The 18,431-nt window shown below is 42.2% G+C and overlaps 1 protein-coding gene across 5 annotated transcripts in view; it reads right to left on the bottom strand.

Annotated features, from left to right (window-relative positions):
- The window catches only part of FAR1 (fatty acyl-CoA reductase 1), a 528,293-nt gene that overhangs the window by 50,055 nt on the left and 459,807 nt on the right, over positions 1 to 18,431 (bottom strand). For all 5 annotated transcript variants that reach the window (XM_085648214.1, XM_085648216.1, XM_085648213.1 and 2 more), the window contains one exon: positions 253 to 382. In XM_085648214.1, the coding sequence (XP_085504340.1) occupies positions 253 to 382 (130 nt within the window). The remainder of the gene's footprint in view (positions 1 to 252; positions 383 to 18,431) is intronic.

Raw genomic sequence — 18,431 nt, 5'->3', positions numbered from 1 at the left:
AAAAAACAAGAAATAACTTTACATTTCCTTAATGAACGCTTTTCCTTAGAACTGAAAACTACGCACGATAATTATATTAACGAACATGTGACACAAAAGACATTGAAGCAATGATTGCCACATTTCATAGAAGACCTAAAAAATAACGATTTACGAGTGCACCTTCATATTGCCTCATAAATATGTTTGCATTTAAAATTATTTTACAAAGACAATGTAGCCAATTTAATGTTTTAACAAGGTTATACTTGCCTTTTTATCTTCCGCGCTCAGCTGGCTCATTAGCATATTGGTATTCTCGTTGTTCCACACCCACGAGTTGCTTGTGAAGTACTCTAACAACATCATAGCTCTGTGGAGTCGGGTTATTGTCTTCATCATCCTTTATGTGAAGCAGGAATAACAACATTAACAAAGAAACCTACCTCATCTGGTGTAGAGAGAAAATAATAAGCCGCCATAAATCAGTAGTTAAGACTATTATGGACGCTGGGCATGCACCGGGGGCAAGATGACTTTCCGAGCAACCCATAAAAAACGAGATAACAAAGACTATGAAGCAGGAAAATTTGAAATAGTTCTGCATCATCGCTCCATAAACATATTAGAAAAAAATAATTCATTCGGTCACAAATTCAGTATTCTCGATTAATTGCTTGTTTTTGTCCTGGGGGGGGGGGGTGGATAAGAGGGGGGAAGGCTGTTGGGGAAAAGATTCACCCCACACTTTTTCTAGGGCACTGAATGGCACACACCGGTTTGCTGCATTTTTTCTTTTAAAAAATAAATAAAAATAGGCTAAGAGGGGCTTTCAGCAAGTCCTCCTAATGCACCAGACTGTTCAATAGGCATTCACATTTGTTTACGCCTAGCATAGCTTACAACATTGCCAATGGGTGAGCACACATGAGCAATTGTTTTCTTTCTTAATGAACGATGCTGTTCTGCCCGCACAAAACGTCGTCACCCGCAAAGAAAGGGGTTTTTATTTTTCAGCACAAGGGGCTTGTGGATTTATATATTTAAGTTTTGAGGGCCATCTGCTCTAGGCACTGCTACAAGGCCATCGCACACCTGCTGCGCTTCACATACCATTTACAGTTGAGGCCACATTTTGTAACTGGCTTTTTATCCATTCCTAAAAGGATTGCCTCTGAATGTGCACGCAACAGCAGTCATCTTTGAAGGACTTTCAACTAATTTCAAAATGGTCACCCGAATGCGCATGTACATGCAGCCATCTCAGAATGTTTTTGTTTATATTTATTGACAAAAACTTACAAAGATGTTGGCCTCCGTGAGCGCGCACACATGCACAGATGGCCATCATTTAATGTCTTTGTAAAAAACAGCCTCTATTTGCGCATGTGTTTGAGCACAAAGGCTCCAGTTTTTAATGCTTCTATAAAAATGTTTTACAAAAATGTTTAAAAAAAAAAAAAATCATTGGCAAAGCGGATATGCTGACTGTCCACATCAAACTATCATGTGCCTGAGTTCGGCCTGGCAGGAAATAGTGCTGGTTTTACATGTACACGGTTCTTTCCTAAAGTTGCCTTCACTTTGTCACATCAACTTTTGACACACATCTGCATTTGTGACACTTGGTTACGTTTCTTAGAAACATAGTCCTTGCTAACATGGAGAACTTCGTGAGAACACTATAACACTGACTTGGCATTGTGTACAAGGCACGCACGTGCGTTATACAAATGCGTTTATTACGTCCAGGTGGCGACACAGCTATCTGTGGAATAGAAACAGTGGCATCCTGATCACAATCTCCGCCCAAGGAAAGGATGCCTTTTTCCATATGTAACCTTTTGTTTCCCAAGTATAATCAGAAGAGACACTTCTGACTTCGAGGAGCCCCGGTATGCTGAAGCTTTCCCCCAGCAGCTGACTGACATCACCGTGAGGGGTGTCTAATTCATGACCAAGACGGGGTCCTACACACTTATCCACCAGGTAATGGGGATAGATGATCCAGATAAGGGTTTCTTGGCAGACCATACAATTACACCTTAGGTATATAGGTTAGGGTTTGTATCATGGGAGTACGCTAGACTGCTATATTAGTGCATATGAATGCATATACAAGTTGCCTCAACAAGGTGGTGGAACTCTTCGTTTTATTCACATCTAGATACCCATTATAACTTTTGTCTGCTTCGGTCTATTGATCATTGCAGCACATCATTTCTATACAAGAATCACTTTGTTTAAATGAATATTAAAAAACATCCCTTCGTGTATTCGTTGTATATTTATCTGAGTGAAGGAGAGCTCAAGTGTCTGAGCAAAAGATTCTACATCGGTTGCCACAATTCCCGAGGGAACAGGGAAGCCATGTTCAGTAGTTGCCAGAACTGTTCGCTCCCCGTCTAGGTTAGGAGTGCTAATGGTGGCACTGTGAGCTATCTGGTCCAAGAGACAACATACCCTGCTGCAGTGCGTTGAATCAGTCCGGCACCATCCTAAGTTTATGGCGCCCAAAAACACTCCCTTTCAACTGATTAGTGGAAACTACACAACACTGCACCACCACCGTTGGTTGGTTTCTTATTTTTTATGGATAACATAGTAGTTCAATCATGCCTCCTCAGAGATCCCTACACATCTTTTAAATCGGAGACATCCGTGAAGGTAGGGAAAATCCTCCTCAGCTGAGTAGGTATAACCTATGTATTGGCTGTTGGTAAATTCAAGCATGAAAACATCTAGTTCCTACTGTGTTAGCAGAGTTCTGCAATTCATTTCTTACATATCATGGCACAAAACATTTATGAAAGCTGCTGACATGCAGTCACTCAAAAATTACTACAACATGGCCTCACACTAGATGGTGGGGAGGTTACTTTTGAGGTAGAGTCACACGAGGCACATACAACAGAGTTATTTTACTCCTGGGTTACATGCTCTGCTGCAGAGGAGGCTTCACAGGCATTTCATGAATATGAAGTAGGCAAAATACCAGATAAATGCACTTCATATGAGGAGTTAGAAGTTCCCCCTCACTTACCAAGAATATGTTAATAGGTTTAAAGGTGCCCTTCCCCCATAATATACAAGACGTGAAACTGGGCCCACTCAGCAATGAGGGGGCAACAGCCAGTCCAAGCCAGTTACATAACACATCCCGGTCTCAACAACTTGACCGGAGGCCACGCTGCCGTGATTAAATAATCTAGTACCAATTTACAGAAGCCTCACCCAATTTGTGATGCAAACATTAACTCTTACACCTGCACAGACTGTTCAAGCGGTAGCACCACAGTTAGCTACACCAGACATTATCCCACTAATACTGAATGTAGTTATAGGAAATGTTCCCACCAAAAGGGAAGAAATTCAGTTTTGGATCCCACAGAAAACAAACCAGCTTGAAGCAGTATTTCCCCCTACGTGCCTGCAGGAAAAATACAGGATGCTAACAATTTGCTTGCAAATGGGGATGGCTCTCCCAGTGGAGGACTGTCTCACTTGGGGCCCAGTCTATGCTGAAGTATATACCAGAACACATGGTACCCCTTCTTTGGCGGTCGTACCTGAAGTATTAAAACTGGTCCAGAATGAGCACTGGGCAGCACCAGCTTTGGACTTGGGAATGAAACTGATGGGGAATTTTGTCGCAGTATCTGCCACAATGTTGAGTAACAATAAAGGGGAAGCAGTTATATGCCATCGCCTAAGAGATTTGCCTCCTTCAAAACAGGAGCACGAATCCCCTAAAATTATCAAAGAAACCTAATCTATGTTGCGTAGAGATAATATGCGAGCCAGACCAGGAAAACTGCAATTGAAGAGTAATTCTGAATAGGATAACTAAGCAAGCTCCCGACTATTCAACGAAGAAGTGGGACAATAAGAAAAACTAGGACAAAACAAAACCACGGATTGGGTCTCCAACACAGTAGTCTACTGAAAACCGTTACTACTAAAGTAACTGTGATAATGTCAAACAGTCAGATAGGTACCAGGATACTGATACACATTCCCCTCTTTCCTCTCAGGATTCATTCAATAAACGTTTGGAGAGAGGAGAACAGTCCGAGATGAGACTAGCACGTGAAACCAAGAAAGGAGTCACAATGCTTGTCTGACTACATAATTTTAACCTGAAGACAAGCCTAAAATATCATAACCTCAATTTAAAAAGAAGGAAGTTGGACTCCAGATTAGGCATGCCCTGGATTGGGAGGACACTGCTTCTGAAAGGGGTGTGGGTGTTGACAATGCTGGACAGCGCGGCAGAAGTCACGATAGTTCGCCTGAACCTGATGGATTATTAGGTGGGAGTAGCATGGAGTGATTATATCATGGTAGAAACACTGGATACCAGGGTAACCGTTCCACATTGTTTATTCAAAGTTCAACTACGGTTGGAGGTGGATGTGCCCAAATTTATGGCCTCTTTTGGAAGTAACTCACTCAAGTTTATGATATGGGTGGCCAAAATGATTGGCCACCCAACTTCGCAATGGGTAGCCCAAAGGTGCAAACTGATTCTACCAGCCTTTTCCGACCTCATTCCAGAATCAATTAAACACTCATAGGCCAGGGAGTGGGCTTTAGCGCTAGCTTTTGTGTTATACCGCAACCATGTGGGCTGGAATGACTGCACCATATCATGACATTTAATTGAGGACAACCCCACAACCTCAAAGACAATATCCAATAAAGGATACAGAAAAACAAGGTTCTGGAAATCCTAGAATAACTTTAATATCAAGGTGTGATCGAAAGTTGTAACTCTTCAATTAATAATGCTCTATTTCCTGTAATGAAACCAGATCATTCATTTCATCTAGTATGAGATTACAAACACCTAAACTCAGCTACTTGCACATTTGCAGTACAAAATGCACACAGTGCGGCACTAATGAATAACACTGTGTGGAAGAAACACAAAATAACACTAGACATCGCTAATGGATTTTTCTGCTAAAATATAGTGCATGGAAGCAGATATTTGAAAGCCTTCAGGGTGCTCGGTTCTCTAACAATTTTGACATTTATCACAGGGGTATAACAATTACCCCGGGCTGTTTTCAAGCAGAGTTACAGAACTACTTGAAAATGTTGATGATCAGGCATTGTCCTATGGAGATGACATATACCTAATGGACGATGACCTAACGGAACACTTGACCTGAGTAGACTGCATAATCTTGGGTTTCACGTGGGCTATAGATTCAATTAAAAAAATTCAAAGATCGCCCACCTCAGTGTCTTACGAGCTGTCAAGTGAGGGCAAGAGCCTGCGTAAAATGTGCGTTGCTCCATCCTCCAACGACTATGAAAAGATTACAATCCACATAAGGGATTCAGAATTTTGGCAGAACATAAACTCCAGATTATGCAGAACGGGTAAAACCATACTACGATCTCAGTTGTCCAGACTTTTCAAGCACACATTGGACACAAGAACAAACGGAAAATGTACGTTCCGTCCAAGCGGACAGGATAGCTTCCAAACATTTGTACACACGTGTGAATACAATCCTGGTGATCAGTGAAATCACAAGTACATCAGGGTACACATGAAGGTGACCGTACTGATGGCATATAAATAGCATCTCTATACCACTGCAGAAATGTGTTTTGTACCTACTGGAAAAATACTGACAGCAGTTCAAACTGCTGTAGTGAGAGCTTGTGCCCCGGCTCAAGGAAACAAATTGACGTGACACAGTTATCAACCTTGGAGGCGGTTACCAGAGCAAGCGTTCCGAATGCTAAAGCTCTTCATCCAAGATGAATACAATGGGCAAATTTCCTCACTGCAACAGATGTAGACTACAGATTTGACCCTACACTACGAAAACAAGCTCGTCTCCAGTACGAGCCGTAATATTCTCTGCCTAATGAAATCATGCCTCTAGATGTCTAGGACTAAGTCAGTCATTTATACGGATTGTTCCCTACAGCAGGCTGAGCAGAACCAACACCAATTTTCAGCTGCATGCGTAGTCGTACGAGGTCGTATGCACAGTGGAACTTTCCATCGTGAACAAACCTAGGAGCAGTCGCCAGGTGAATGCATGGCACAGCTGGCAGAACTTAAGGCTCTGGTACTGGCACTACAAAATACAGGTGCTGGATTCCCCAAATGTATTGTGATGTGTTATTGTGTACAGTCATATAATGAGTATCTTCATTATTGAAGTCAGAATGGATTAAGGGATTCGCAAGGCTGCACAGTGAAGCACAAATTGCTTTGGGGACAGGGAACGCAGCTGAAAGAATGCTTGCCACGGGATCATAATATGAAAATCGTGAACCCCTGCTATTAATGGAAACGCCTAGCGCAGGGCAACCGTAGGCAGATTTACTTCAAAATATATGATATATACATTTAAATATGAAGGCCAAGTAACACTATATTATAAAAAGAGAAAGGCATATCTTATTATCACATTTAAAATCTAAAACCAGTAGCATGTACAACTATTCATGGTGCGATTCAAAACTACAATACATGGGCTCATGTTATTCATACAGAGAGCTATCAACGTGTTGGCATTTACATTGCTGGGAATTCACTGGCCGCAAAGGTAACAGCTCGCACTGCCACAGTTGCTGCAATCACTCAGAGTACAAGACTAGAGAAAGACATCATGGTGGCCGTCAATGCTGCATGCAATGACAAATACCTGCTGAAAGTTTTTCAACTCAAGGACTCCTACAAGTTAGATGCACAAAACACACCGTATGCTCAGATTCCAAGAGTGGGGGACAGAGTATGCCAAACAGTGATCGCAGACTAGGATTAATTCTGGCTGCACAAGGTCTCGCTTCTGCACACACATGGGTGGCTGCTACATCTTCACTATGCAGCAACGCTATTGGTGGCAGAGTCTTTACAAACCGACCAAGGACTTCGGAACTCTTCATCTGCTGACAGATGTTGCATCTCAGGGCAAAGTGGCGCGTCCACCCCAGACACCTTGATTTTAAACAAGCCCTTGGCTTGTGTTTATTTGGGCCACTGTGATCCCCTATCACCTGACGGGGTATACAAGTATATCTTGGTGGTAGTGGATGCCTGCTCTCGATTCCTGGGGGTATGGCCACAGCGATCTCCTGACACCCAAACTGTTGTAAAGAATATGCGAGTCTTTATTGGGACATAAGCAGTTGGCACACATTCTTATCAGGGTCCAGCATTTACCACACAGGCTTACAAAGAGGCCATGGGAAGTTTGGGTTTGACCCTGCATTTCTCGTCTCCATACCATCCCGAAGGAAACATGGTCATATATAGGAAAAACCGGGACTTAAAGCAGTCTTTAACACAAGGTTATTAGGCTTGGGTCGCAGTTGGGTCCATTACCTATATGGGGTCCAGAGGGCTTTGAACAATATGCCAAGAAATTCCCTGGATGGTCGGACTCCTTATGAGATCCTGTTTGGGGTTAAGAAGTGGGTTCCAGATCTTATAACGCCAGCACAGTGGCAGCAGAAACACCGTTAGACATAAATGAACGTTTGGCTGTTTTACAGGATTTGAATGATTCTGGGGCGAACAAAGCAAAGTTTAAGTAAAACGCACTGCCACTGGAGAAGTGAAAGTTGTTCCAGCAAAGGACAGGCTGGATACTGGAGGATGGGGGATCTGGTCAGAGAAAAGATTGCGAACAAGTAAGAATTTGGGCCTGTCATGGCTTTTGAAGGTACTTCTCCCGCCACTTGCCAGGTGCGAGACAAACTGTTTGTCTCTATTGACCTGATCAAACAACACTAAGTGGACGATTCTTAACAGTAATGCCGTAGGAGCTCCTGGGTAGCTACCAATCTCCTCTTGCTACCATACAGGAGGTTCAGATGGAAGCTTTAATTACAAATGAAGCCTGCTATCTTCAACAAGAGACAACGATAAACAGTGAAATCTGTCTACCCGTTTCAAAAGCGACAACTGTTTAGTCAATTACATAAACACAGATCTAAATGAGGAATCCTGAAAAGAACAAGGTCTACGTCAATGTACCACAGATCGAGGCTTCATATAATTCGAACCAACTTTCCGAACTGCCCAAGATAAACCAGATGGTTTCTGAATACTTCATAGACTTTGATGACTTCTCTTCCCACGTATCGGAAGCACCACCGCCCCTCCCCTTTGAGCTGAAGGTGCGTGTTCTCTATCTTTGGCTGAAAAGAACATCTTGTTTCACCATGGTTACACATTTGGATTACATTTGCATTACTTTCCCTAGCCCTTTGAATTGGTCTTGTGACTGTTCTGTTTTTTACCTGAATGGACATTTTGTCCCAGAACGCTCTGCAGTACACATAGTAAACTTGGTTCTGAAACTACACCGCGAACAAAGACTTGTCGCTGGTGAACATTTCAGCTGTTCCAGTTCCAGATGGGATTGTATGGGACAATGTATGTTTGAGGTGTATGGTCCCACGGAACTTTTGCGAATTCTGCATTTGTTTAAAACTTCCTTAAATGAAATTATCACCCCTAGTACTATTTCTGGTGATTCGGTCATTGATACAATATATGAAATTATAAAAGATTTTAAAAATTCCACTGTTTTCTTCCGATGAGTTATATGATGGTACAGCTAATTTTGATGCGATGTTCGGTTTTCAATATTCCGGTCATCATTCTGTACAAGGCTAGTACACCTCGTGAATAATTTAACTTTACACAATGGGAACATTACCCAACACCAGGAAGGGTAGTTCAAAAACATTCGCACAGGAGTTAGACTTTTTTTTTCTGGTTATGATGGGTCTAACCCAGCCTTATTTTATTAAAGGCTTGCACCGTCACCTGCAAACAAAGATATGTTAATTGACACCAAACTCATTTACTCTGCTTCTTTCCTTTCCCTGCTCTCTGTACAAGGTTTAAACTTTTGGAAGGATACAGTAGATATAAAATATATCTGGGGATAGGCAGCTTCATAGAAAAGAGGCTTTATTTAGAGCCTGTTTAATACCACAACAAATGATTTTTCTGAATAAAACTGTAACAGACGTGTCTTGGCTTGGCCAAGATGAAGGATTTGAACACACCATAGGTGCCCACTCTTACTTGTTTTGACAACTGGCACGAGTGAACACCATACAATGAAAACACTAATGATAGCATGCTGCGTAAGAGTAAGCGCAACTCATCAGATTCCCAATTGGAAGGGATGGTTAGTCTGGCCACTAGACACTAACAAATGTCAGAATAGATTCCTAGGTAACAGCAAGGGGATTTAAAGCCAATTGGCTTGATGTGCAGAGTGAACATTCAGGGGTGGTAACAACACAGTGTTGGGAAGCTGTGACTTGGCCGGCTAAAAACCTTGACACTGCCTCAGGTACAATCGCTCTTGTCCCTACTATCTGATGACCTGGACTTACAGGACTTTTTAATGGGTAATCGGAAAACAAGTCAAAAGTGCTTCCTTTATGCCATCTATAATGAAATATGGAAAACATCTTAAGAGGCTGCTGAAATGGCTGTGTGAGATTGACAGGGCAAACTTCAAACAGGCTCTTGCAGTAGTGGACAATGGTATGATTACCCTATCATCTAGAATGTATTCTTAAGGTAACATTGTCTCATCCACGATAGATGTTCAGCAAGATTTGTCTGCGTTACAACATGGGCAGTCCCAACTTAGGTCAATTCTAGTGTCAAGCTGGACACTACAGACACGTGCCATGGCAACATATAAACATCACAAATGTCTCACAATACCACCTTTCAGAACAGATAACTATGGCATGAAAGGTTGCTAAATACACTGACATTGAAAGACTGTATAAATTACCTTTTACTGTTGATGATAGCATCCTCGAATTTGATAATCGATGGGTACATTACACTACCAGTCTCGACTTTCCACTTTCAGTACTGTCTACAACACCAGCAAGTGGGCAGATATGAAGCATTGGGTGAAGGGTACATATAAGAACAATGGGAGCTTCCTTTCACATTCTGGTGTCAGAATAAGGAAACTCAAGTTTCTCAGCTGTTCTGACTGCGAGAATTCTTTAAGTGGGCTCCTTGTATGCAAGGACGTTTTGTTGCATGGAACATGCAAATAGTCTGTGGCAAACTTGTCCTGATACTTGAAAAGGTCTCCGGCGGCCATGATATACCAGACTTTAAAATTGTTCTTGAATGGGAGTAACCTGATGTTGAACAGTCAAGGTTGCTGCAGATTGAAAGCAGGAGTTGCTTATGAGGTGACCGTATCTTCCATTGTTACATGCTGTACACAAGTCCTGTTTCTGCCTGCCTGTGTAGTTGGGTAGGATACGCATTGGCCTTCAATTAATCATACCAATGTGCGTGTTGATGCAGTCAGCAAACTGAAAGCCTCGTTTAAAAAAAAAGATGTGGCCTTCACGTCAGCCAGGGAGACCTTTGACCTTTAGGTGGCGCTTTCCTCTTCGGAGATACAGGTGATTCTCCGTACCAACTCCCCACAACATTTTGGGGAGCTGGCCCATAGTATTTTAAACAAATCTAGTACAACTGGAATTGTAGGATTTATTGGGAGCATTGGCTCTGGGTTGTTCAGCACCTTCCAGACAGTGTTTTGGAGTTATTTCATCATTTGTCCTCTCCATCCTCTGAAGCATTTTTGGAGGTCTTCCGCTGGTCCCGCTCCTAGTGGCAGGGATATTACTTTTAAAAAATTATCTCTGCAATAGATGTCCCACTTCAAAATCGAATGGAGCTGGTACTTACTCTGGTCCTGTTGTGCCGTGAACGCATGGTGCATTTCTTTGGCACGCCTTTGCTTCGAGAGCTGGAAGAGCATGGTTTCCTGTCATTTTGGCCTGCATGGCTTCATTGCTTAAAGCCTGTGCTCCGCTGCCTCTTGTGCACTCACAAGTGTGCTGACTTGTGCTTGGGGTTGCAATTGGTTGAACCTTCAGACATACACATCCCAATGGACCCGCTGAAGGCCAAACTGTCCCTTGCAGATTCAACTGCTCCTGGCCACGTTCTATGAGCTTTCTTGGTGGTTTGTATCTAGGCTCTGTTTCAACGAAACATCGAGTGGGGGACCTCGCTTCCTCAGCGGCTACTGAGGGGATTGGATGGGAACATACTTATGCTATCAATGTGCTCCGGGGTCTCTCTGGGATCATCGCCTGTGTTTGCTGGAACAGCAATGTTTCATCTACCGCTTGGAACATATAAAGATTTGGCATGGTGGTGGGAACGTTTGATTTGGCCTGTTTTTAACTTCAAATTTGTTTAAAATTGTCTTATATTTTATTTAAAATAAAATATTTTTAACCGCTATCAACTTTCTTTATGCTTTGGAACTCTAAATTGCACGAGTACCTGATTGTAAAGCAATTTTTATCACCCTTTTACTGTATACATTTTTGTATTGTCCTCTATATATGCGGATGCATTTTTTAAAGAAGAAATTAGTTTGCTTTGGAAAACTTCTTAGCAAACCTATGTATGAGGAGTAGGTGTCATGTGCCCATGGTTGGCCTGGTAGGAAATAGAGAAATTGCACTATGTACATGATGATTTCCTAAAGTTGCCTTCACTTTGTGACATCGACTGTTGACGCACATTTGCGTTAGTGGCACTTGGGTTAGTTTTGGGAAACATCGACCTTGCTAACACGGAGAACTTTGTGAGTACACTATCGGACTGTATTGGCAATGTGTACAAGGTCCTCACATAAGTTATACAAATGTGTTTGTTATTTCGTCCATATGGCGACACACCTATCTGTGGAATTCAAACAATGGGAGACTGATCACAATATTGGCACAAGTCAAGTATGCCTTTTTCTATATAAGACCTTTTGTTTCCCCAAGTATAATTATAGGAGACACTTCCGCTTACTTTGAAGGGTCCTTAAACGCTGAAGCTTTCTCCCAGCTGCTGACTGACATCTCCGTGAGGGGTTTCCAGTTTGTGACCAAGACGGGGTTCTACACTCTTACCCACCAGGTAAAGGGGTTAGCTCATCCAGAAGAGGGTTTCTTGGCAGACCATACATTTACACCTTAGACACGTAGGTTAGGGTTGGCATCGTAGGAGTACGCTAGACTGTTCTAATACTGTATATGAATGTATATATAAGTTGCCTCAACAAGATGGTGGAACCTCTAGTTTTATTCACTGTCTTGACACTTATTATAACGTATCTGCTTCAGTCTATTGATCATTGCAGCACACATTTTCTATGCAAGAATCACATTGGGTCAATAAATATTGAAAAACGTCCCTTCGTGTCTTCTTTGTATATTTCTCTGAGCAAAAGAGCACGAGTGTGAGCGAAAGGTTCTATATCGGTCACCACGGTTCCAGAGAGATCAGTGTTGTCATGTTCAGTAGTTGCCAGAACTGTTCGCTCCCTGTCTAGGTTAGGGGGTCCAACGATGGCACTGTGAGCTAGCTGGTCCAAGTGATGACATAACCCCAAGGGTGCATGGAACCAGTCTGGCACCATCCTAAATTTAGGATGTTCACACACTCATAGTTCCTACTGATTAGTGGAAATTACACGACAAGACCTACTGGTTTTGCTAATCCTTATTTAGAATGTGACTTCTGCCACTTCATTCTACCTTTAACAGCTGAAAGTTATCACTTGGCAGGTGGCATCTTTCTGGATCCTTGCAATCAGATATTTAAGAGGATGAGACGCACAAGTTGCTTTAAATATGTCAGTGTGCGAGTTTGTGAACGTGGACGCACACTCACTTTAAATGTGCCGAGTAATAAACAGCATATGGGAGACAGATGGTAGGTTTTAAGTGTTCATTTCTAGTTGTTTAAGATAGAAGAAAAAAGTGACAAGTTACATGGTGGAAAAAACAACTAGATGATTCTTATGTCGCGGATCATGTAATGCCCTGAAACATATGCTGGGCAAACCTTCCAGGTAAACTGAGTTTGCAAAAGAAAAAAAAACACTTTGTACCCCCATTAGGCCGATTCATTTTCCTTGACAAACGATATGAATGGGTAGATAGATTTCTCGTCAGTCTTTCCATGTTAAAAACAAATATGCCAAGGTCATCTATTTTCTTTAAAAGAACAAACCGGGTAAGGAAACAAACATTTATAATGTTCATCCTAATGTAGTAGAACGTTTAGAATAAAAAGACCATGCACACCATTTATATCTTTGGATGTATTTTGCATTATGGGTCTGCTTTAGACTCCTTCATATGATCTAAGAGGCATTTATAAAAATCTGGAAACGGACACAATCAGCAGCATTTTCAATCTTAAGCAAGGAAGTCTTGCTCAGACACCATGTGTTTGAGAGCGAAGATACTAATGAGTACACCAGCAAGTGGGAAACATTTGTAATCAAACTATAAATGGCTTTTCCACACGGTTTGCATGATACGATTTTTAATGCTAGTCTTACAAAATTACATTATATCACCAAAGTAAACAAATTGGATAATGCAAAAACTAAACAAAATTTCCTAGGGTTATAAACTTCTGCAAAGCGTGCACTATCAAATTGATTTTGCGCTTTGTAGCTCCTAGTAGGAAAAAAACAAGGATGCAAACAACAAGCAAGGTCTAGGTTTGTAAAAAGACCCATTAGTTCCTGAAATAATCAATTAACAAACAAATGGCTTCTAAGTAGATCAGAAAAATACTTGTTAAGACACATTTATGTGTCAATGATATTTCCAAAGAAGGGGTTTAAGTGGGATGAAAAAAATTGGGGGCGGCTCTAAAATGGTGTGACCGAGGTAATTAAGAGTTTGGTTTAAACATTTTGCTGCTTTTTATAGTGTACCACCTGACCGGTATTTGGGTTTCGCTCTCAGCTCCAGATATACAACACATAGCTGGCATACACCTGACTGTCAATAGTTGTTAGATGTTTAATAGAGGGTAACAAGAACGATTTTGTTGTAAATTATTGAAATTGAATAGGTTTCAATTCTGTAATTGTGAATTAAACTGTACTGAGACCTAGGGAAGTGGCAGAGGTCTTCAAAGTGCCCGTCAATCAGGTTATGTTCACTTTGTTAGACATGTACACCCTTTTTCCTCTTCACATCACGTCCATCTGCCTATCTTACACCTCATTTCTTACTTCTTCAGTACCATCTCTTCACTTTCCTGAATGCACTTCCTCACATCTCCTTCACTTCATCACCACCAAACACACCATGTGCCCTCTCATCTGTATGTACAGCATTTTCTTTTATTTTCGCCCAGTCAATATTTTGTCATCTGTTTAACTGCTTCATACACATTTGCACAGAATGACATTTGCAACTGGAATACATAAACATTGCTCTCTATGCTCTGCAGATCCCTTTTTGATCCACTGGTAGGCAGTGTGGGAAACTAGTACTGCCTTCAGTTTCAGCTCCAGAGCTTTCAAGCCAGTTAATACCTGGAGGTGACTATTCAAGAGCAATATGCGGACATGAACACAATACAGAATCATATCGAATATAGCCAACACTCTTGGGGAATGCAAAATTAAAACGCACTATAGAGTAACTAAATCACTGACGGATTACCCTAATGTTTTTTTTTTTAACCACTGTTCATAAATCAATCAGAGATCTTGCCGTTACAGGTAAGGACATGAATATAGGGCTGGATAGAGGCCGGTTTCAATGCCCGCTTTTAATTACTACAAGTCTGAGACCGGCAGGGAGTTGGCCAACTTAAAGCCCTGTTCCTAAAAATGAAAACTTAAAGAGTGAAGTACTAATTGTATAGGTAAATAATCTAAGCTATCCAAAAACTGGCATGAGGTAATAAGCTTCCAAAGAAAACAGCTTTGAGCGTTTCCGCTTTGTTTCAGCCTGACCAGCTCTTCCTCAGTATGTTGCCCGAAGAGTGAGGCACTTGGTAAAGGTCAATTTGCGAGTTTTAATTAAACATCAGGTTTTAAAGAGGAAAAATGAAGCCAAGACAATTTTCCAAATGAAATCCCATGACAGAATGATGTAGCTCAGACTGAATCAACTGTGGCACTGATGGACTGGTTTGAGAATAAAAAGATTTATTTAACCATCTCTAAAAACAAAAATTGTGTTGCCTATGTGGTGGTAGACCAGATACAAAATATTTCATAATATCTCATCTCTGTGATATCTCTCCAGAAACTGTTGTAATGGCATTTTTAAGGTGAGTGGAAGCCGAACTGCAGATGTATTTCCCTGTAGCGCTCATTCTTTACTCTTTGTAGGGAGCAGCTGTGGATTCTGGAGCAGAAGCATGCTTCAGTCTAACCACTGTAACAAGAATTGAATCAGGTTTAGGATCCATTTTTAGAAAATCAGGATCTTGTTGGGGTGGCTTGTATTTCTTAAGAAGTCTTGGAGTAGCTGCTTTAAAGGTGGACAGGTTAAGAATATTTTCTTCCACAATGCCCAACAGACTTGGTAAAAAAGGCAGAAGAGGCTTCGGAGCTGGCCTTGGCTACAGACTTTCAAGGATGACAAACAGTTGGTTGAGGCATGCCTATATTGATGTTCAATTTAGTCACTCCTCTAATTAAAGCATCCTAAAAGGTAAGAAAATCATCTACAAGGGATACTCTGGATAGTGACTGTGGTGGGACTTTGGAGTATAGGAAGTATGCATCAAATCAGTCTATAGCAATCTTGATCAGGCATTGGATGCATCCCTTCTGTGAGTGTTCTTGATAGTGTTAACTTAATTGTTGAAGGACGGTTCCACTTTGATTGGAGACATGGAAGTTGACTTCAATGCTCTAAATGGTGAGAACAAAGGGACCAGTGTGTGCCTGCAATGGATCCTCTAGAGGTATTACTGCTCTCAACAGATGAAGATTAATCTATTTGAGTAACTGGATCACAGGATGCTTGAGATACTGTAGAACAGGAGAAAGGCAATCTAGACCACCCTGGTGAAGAAGAGATTACCACTTGCGAAATTCTGGACATCGAGGGAGAAGGATTTAACATTGTATAAGGCCTTTTTGCAGCAGACTGTGTCTGTGACAGTGATCTATGCCTTTTTCTTGTCGTGTGTTAATGTTGAAGTCAAACTAGTGCTCAGCGGAGATGAAAGAGCTGATGGTCTTCATCGCTAGAGATGCCGATAGTCTCAAAGCAGATTATGACAGTGAACGCAACAGTGATGTGCCGATGTTGACCCTTCTTTCAAGAGGGAGCATGTCAGCGCTGAACCTCTCAAAGGCAATGCCACTGGTCTTGATGTCAGAGGACTGTCTTCAAGACAAACTGTTGGAGTCTTTGCAATTGTAAGGAAATGCCTCTTTCTGCATGATCACTAACAAAGTTTACGACAGATGCTGCTGGATTTCTGACTCAGTACACTGAGGCCTGCAAACCAGACCTTAGTGCCAGTGTTCTAACTGGTAACAAAGTATGTTAAATTGGCTGCCCCCAACTGGCATAAGCAGACTTACTGATATGGTATCAAATTTACCCAGGGCATGTAGGACAGAATGTACCCCCGTACTCCAACCCCCACCCCTGCCGGGCAGCAGCAAAGTTTATACCAACTTGTGTCAGACAAAATACAAAATTACTCCCAGTCTGCCACTGCACCCTGTAGGAGCAGTGTTAAACTGCTAGTTTGACTTTTCCATTTAAACCAAAGGCAAAGCCCTCATTTCCAACAACAATATATAGAAGTCTCCCCTGTGAAAGGCCTATGGAGCCCTGAAGCAGGAAGCTATATAATATTAAGTTGGACATATGCTAAATTGGGAACTTCAAGTTATCAAAATTAATCATGTAGCTAAACCAGACGATGCCCAAGACAAATGTATTGTCACTTTTAAGAAAAAGCTACTTTTAGTAAGTTGCCACTCTGTAGCCTAGTTTGTCCAGTGGCCTCACATGGTTGCTGGACACTAGACCACTTTCTGACCTCCTGGGGAGTAGTGAGAAGGACTTCCAGACTTGGGAACAAATTTAGCTCGCTACAGAGGGAGATGTTACCTCCCCCTCGCAGGAAGCCACTCAGGGTGTTGGCCCAAAAGGCGAGCATCAAAATGGAAGAAGCCTTTGGTGGGCAAATAGCGATCACAATTCTGAGGGGAGACTAGTGCCCAAACCGGTTTCCCTATTGGCGCGCAGAGCACAGGTAGTCACACCTATATGGTGGGCTGCCGATCCCATCATCAAGGAAGGATTCAGACATCTTGGGAGGGGGCAGAATAGCGCACCCTGGGATTGCTAGTTGCCACACCTAGATTGACGTCATCACAGTGAAAAAGAGGGATTGGGGTAGCCCATTGGTTAGTAACATCAACACCCCCCCAGGGTAATTTCTGGGCATAAATATGGCACCCCTGGCACCCTGAACCTCAGATCACAACAGAATTGGAGAAAAAACGAAAAAGGACTGTCCTGCTGACCCCTGGACAAGTCAAAGAGCGGCTGCACCATCTGCTGGGCTGCACCTGCCACTCCTTGGGCTAGTGAAGGGAGGACTATGCCTGTGGTTCCTAGCTTGAAGAAATGTCGCTACCAAGCCCCAGACCAAAGACGTTTGTCCAAGGGTTAGTCAGCTGAATTTCTTGAACCAGCACCAGGGCCATCAAAGCTGGAGTTGTTCAACTTGGCAAGTCTGTAGCCACTGCTGGAGAATCGCCGCTGACAGTCGCAAGGCACCCCAAAAGACGGATCGTCGCCAAAAATTGCATCTGAACCTGCCAGATCCAGGAGTGTCATCTTGAATGCAGATTGGTTGTCCAAGAGGGCCACTAGCCTCCACCAAAGGATGCTGCTAGATCCACAGTGACCAGAGCCCAGACGCAGCTGGCCTTCTACTGTCTCAAAGAGGACTTTGAAGGACCTTGACCTCTGTGGCCAAAGTCTCCCCACCGAACCCATGGACCGAGGAGTAGCTGCAAGGACACCACCATCCACTGCACAGCACCCAGAACATCCTCCCTTTCCTGCATCCTCAGCTTCAGGACCACTCCACTTTAAGACTATGGCGATCGTGCTCTAATGTTCAGAACTCCATAATGGGCCCCCCTGACCTTCTAATTGCCAGATTTAGTCAACTCAGGACGGAGTAGTCAAACACAACCCTTTCAAACATTTACAAACTTTACTGTTAACATTGCTTGTTTGCGATTGAACTGAGAATGACATTTTCTTTAAAAATCTATCTCTCTGGAACACACTGGTAGATTTTGCTCATCTTGGTCTCTAAAAATTCATCAAAATATAATCTATTTGTATATATATTGCGTTGGATTTCTTTTGTGTTGAGACTTCCTTATTTTGTTGTTTCGTTCTTCTTAATGCTTTGCACTAGTTCCTTAGTTTAAGCCTGGCTACTCGAAGCCACAGCTACCCAGGGTTAAGCTAGAGGTTTTGACAGGGCCCAAGACAGTTTTTGTGAGTGTATTACACAGTAAGGTCACACGCCCATACATTAAAAAAACCTAAATCCACATAGCCAGATGGAAGTATTACTAGAAGCAGATCCATCT

Source organism: Triturus cristatus, chromosome 3_2 (assembly GCF_964204655.1).
Source record: "Triturus cristatus chromosome 3_2, aTriCri1.1, whole genome shotgun sequence".
NCBI lineage: Eukaryota > Metazoa > Chordata > Amphibia > Caudata > Salamandridae > Triturus > Triturus cristatus.
The sequence above is the reverse complement of the archived record's forward strand: the minus strand, read 5'-3'. Positions and strand labels throughout refer to the sequence as shown.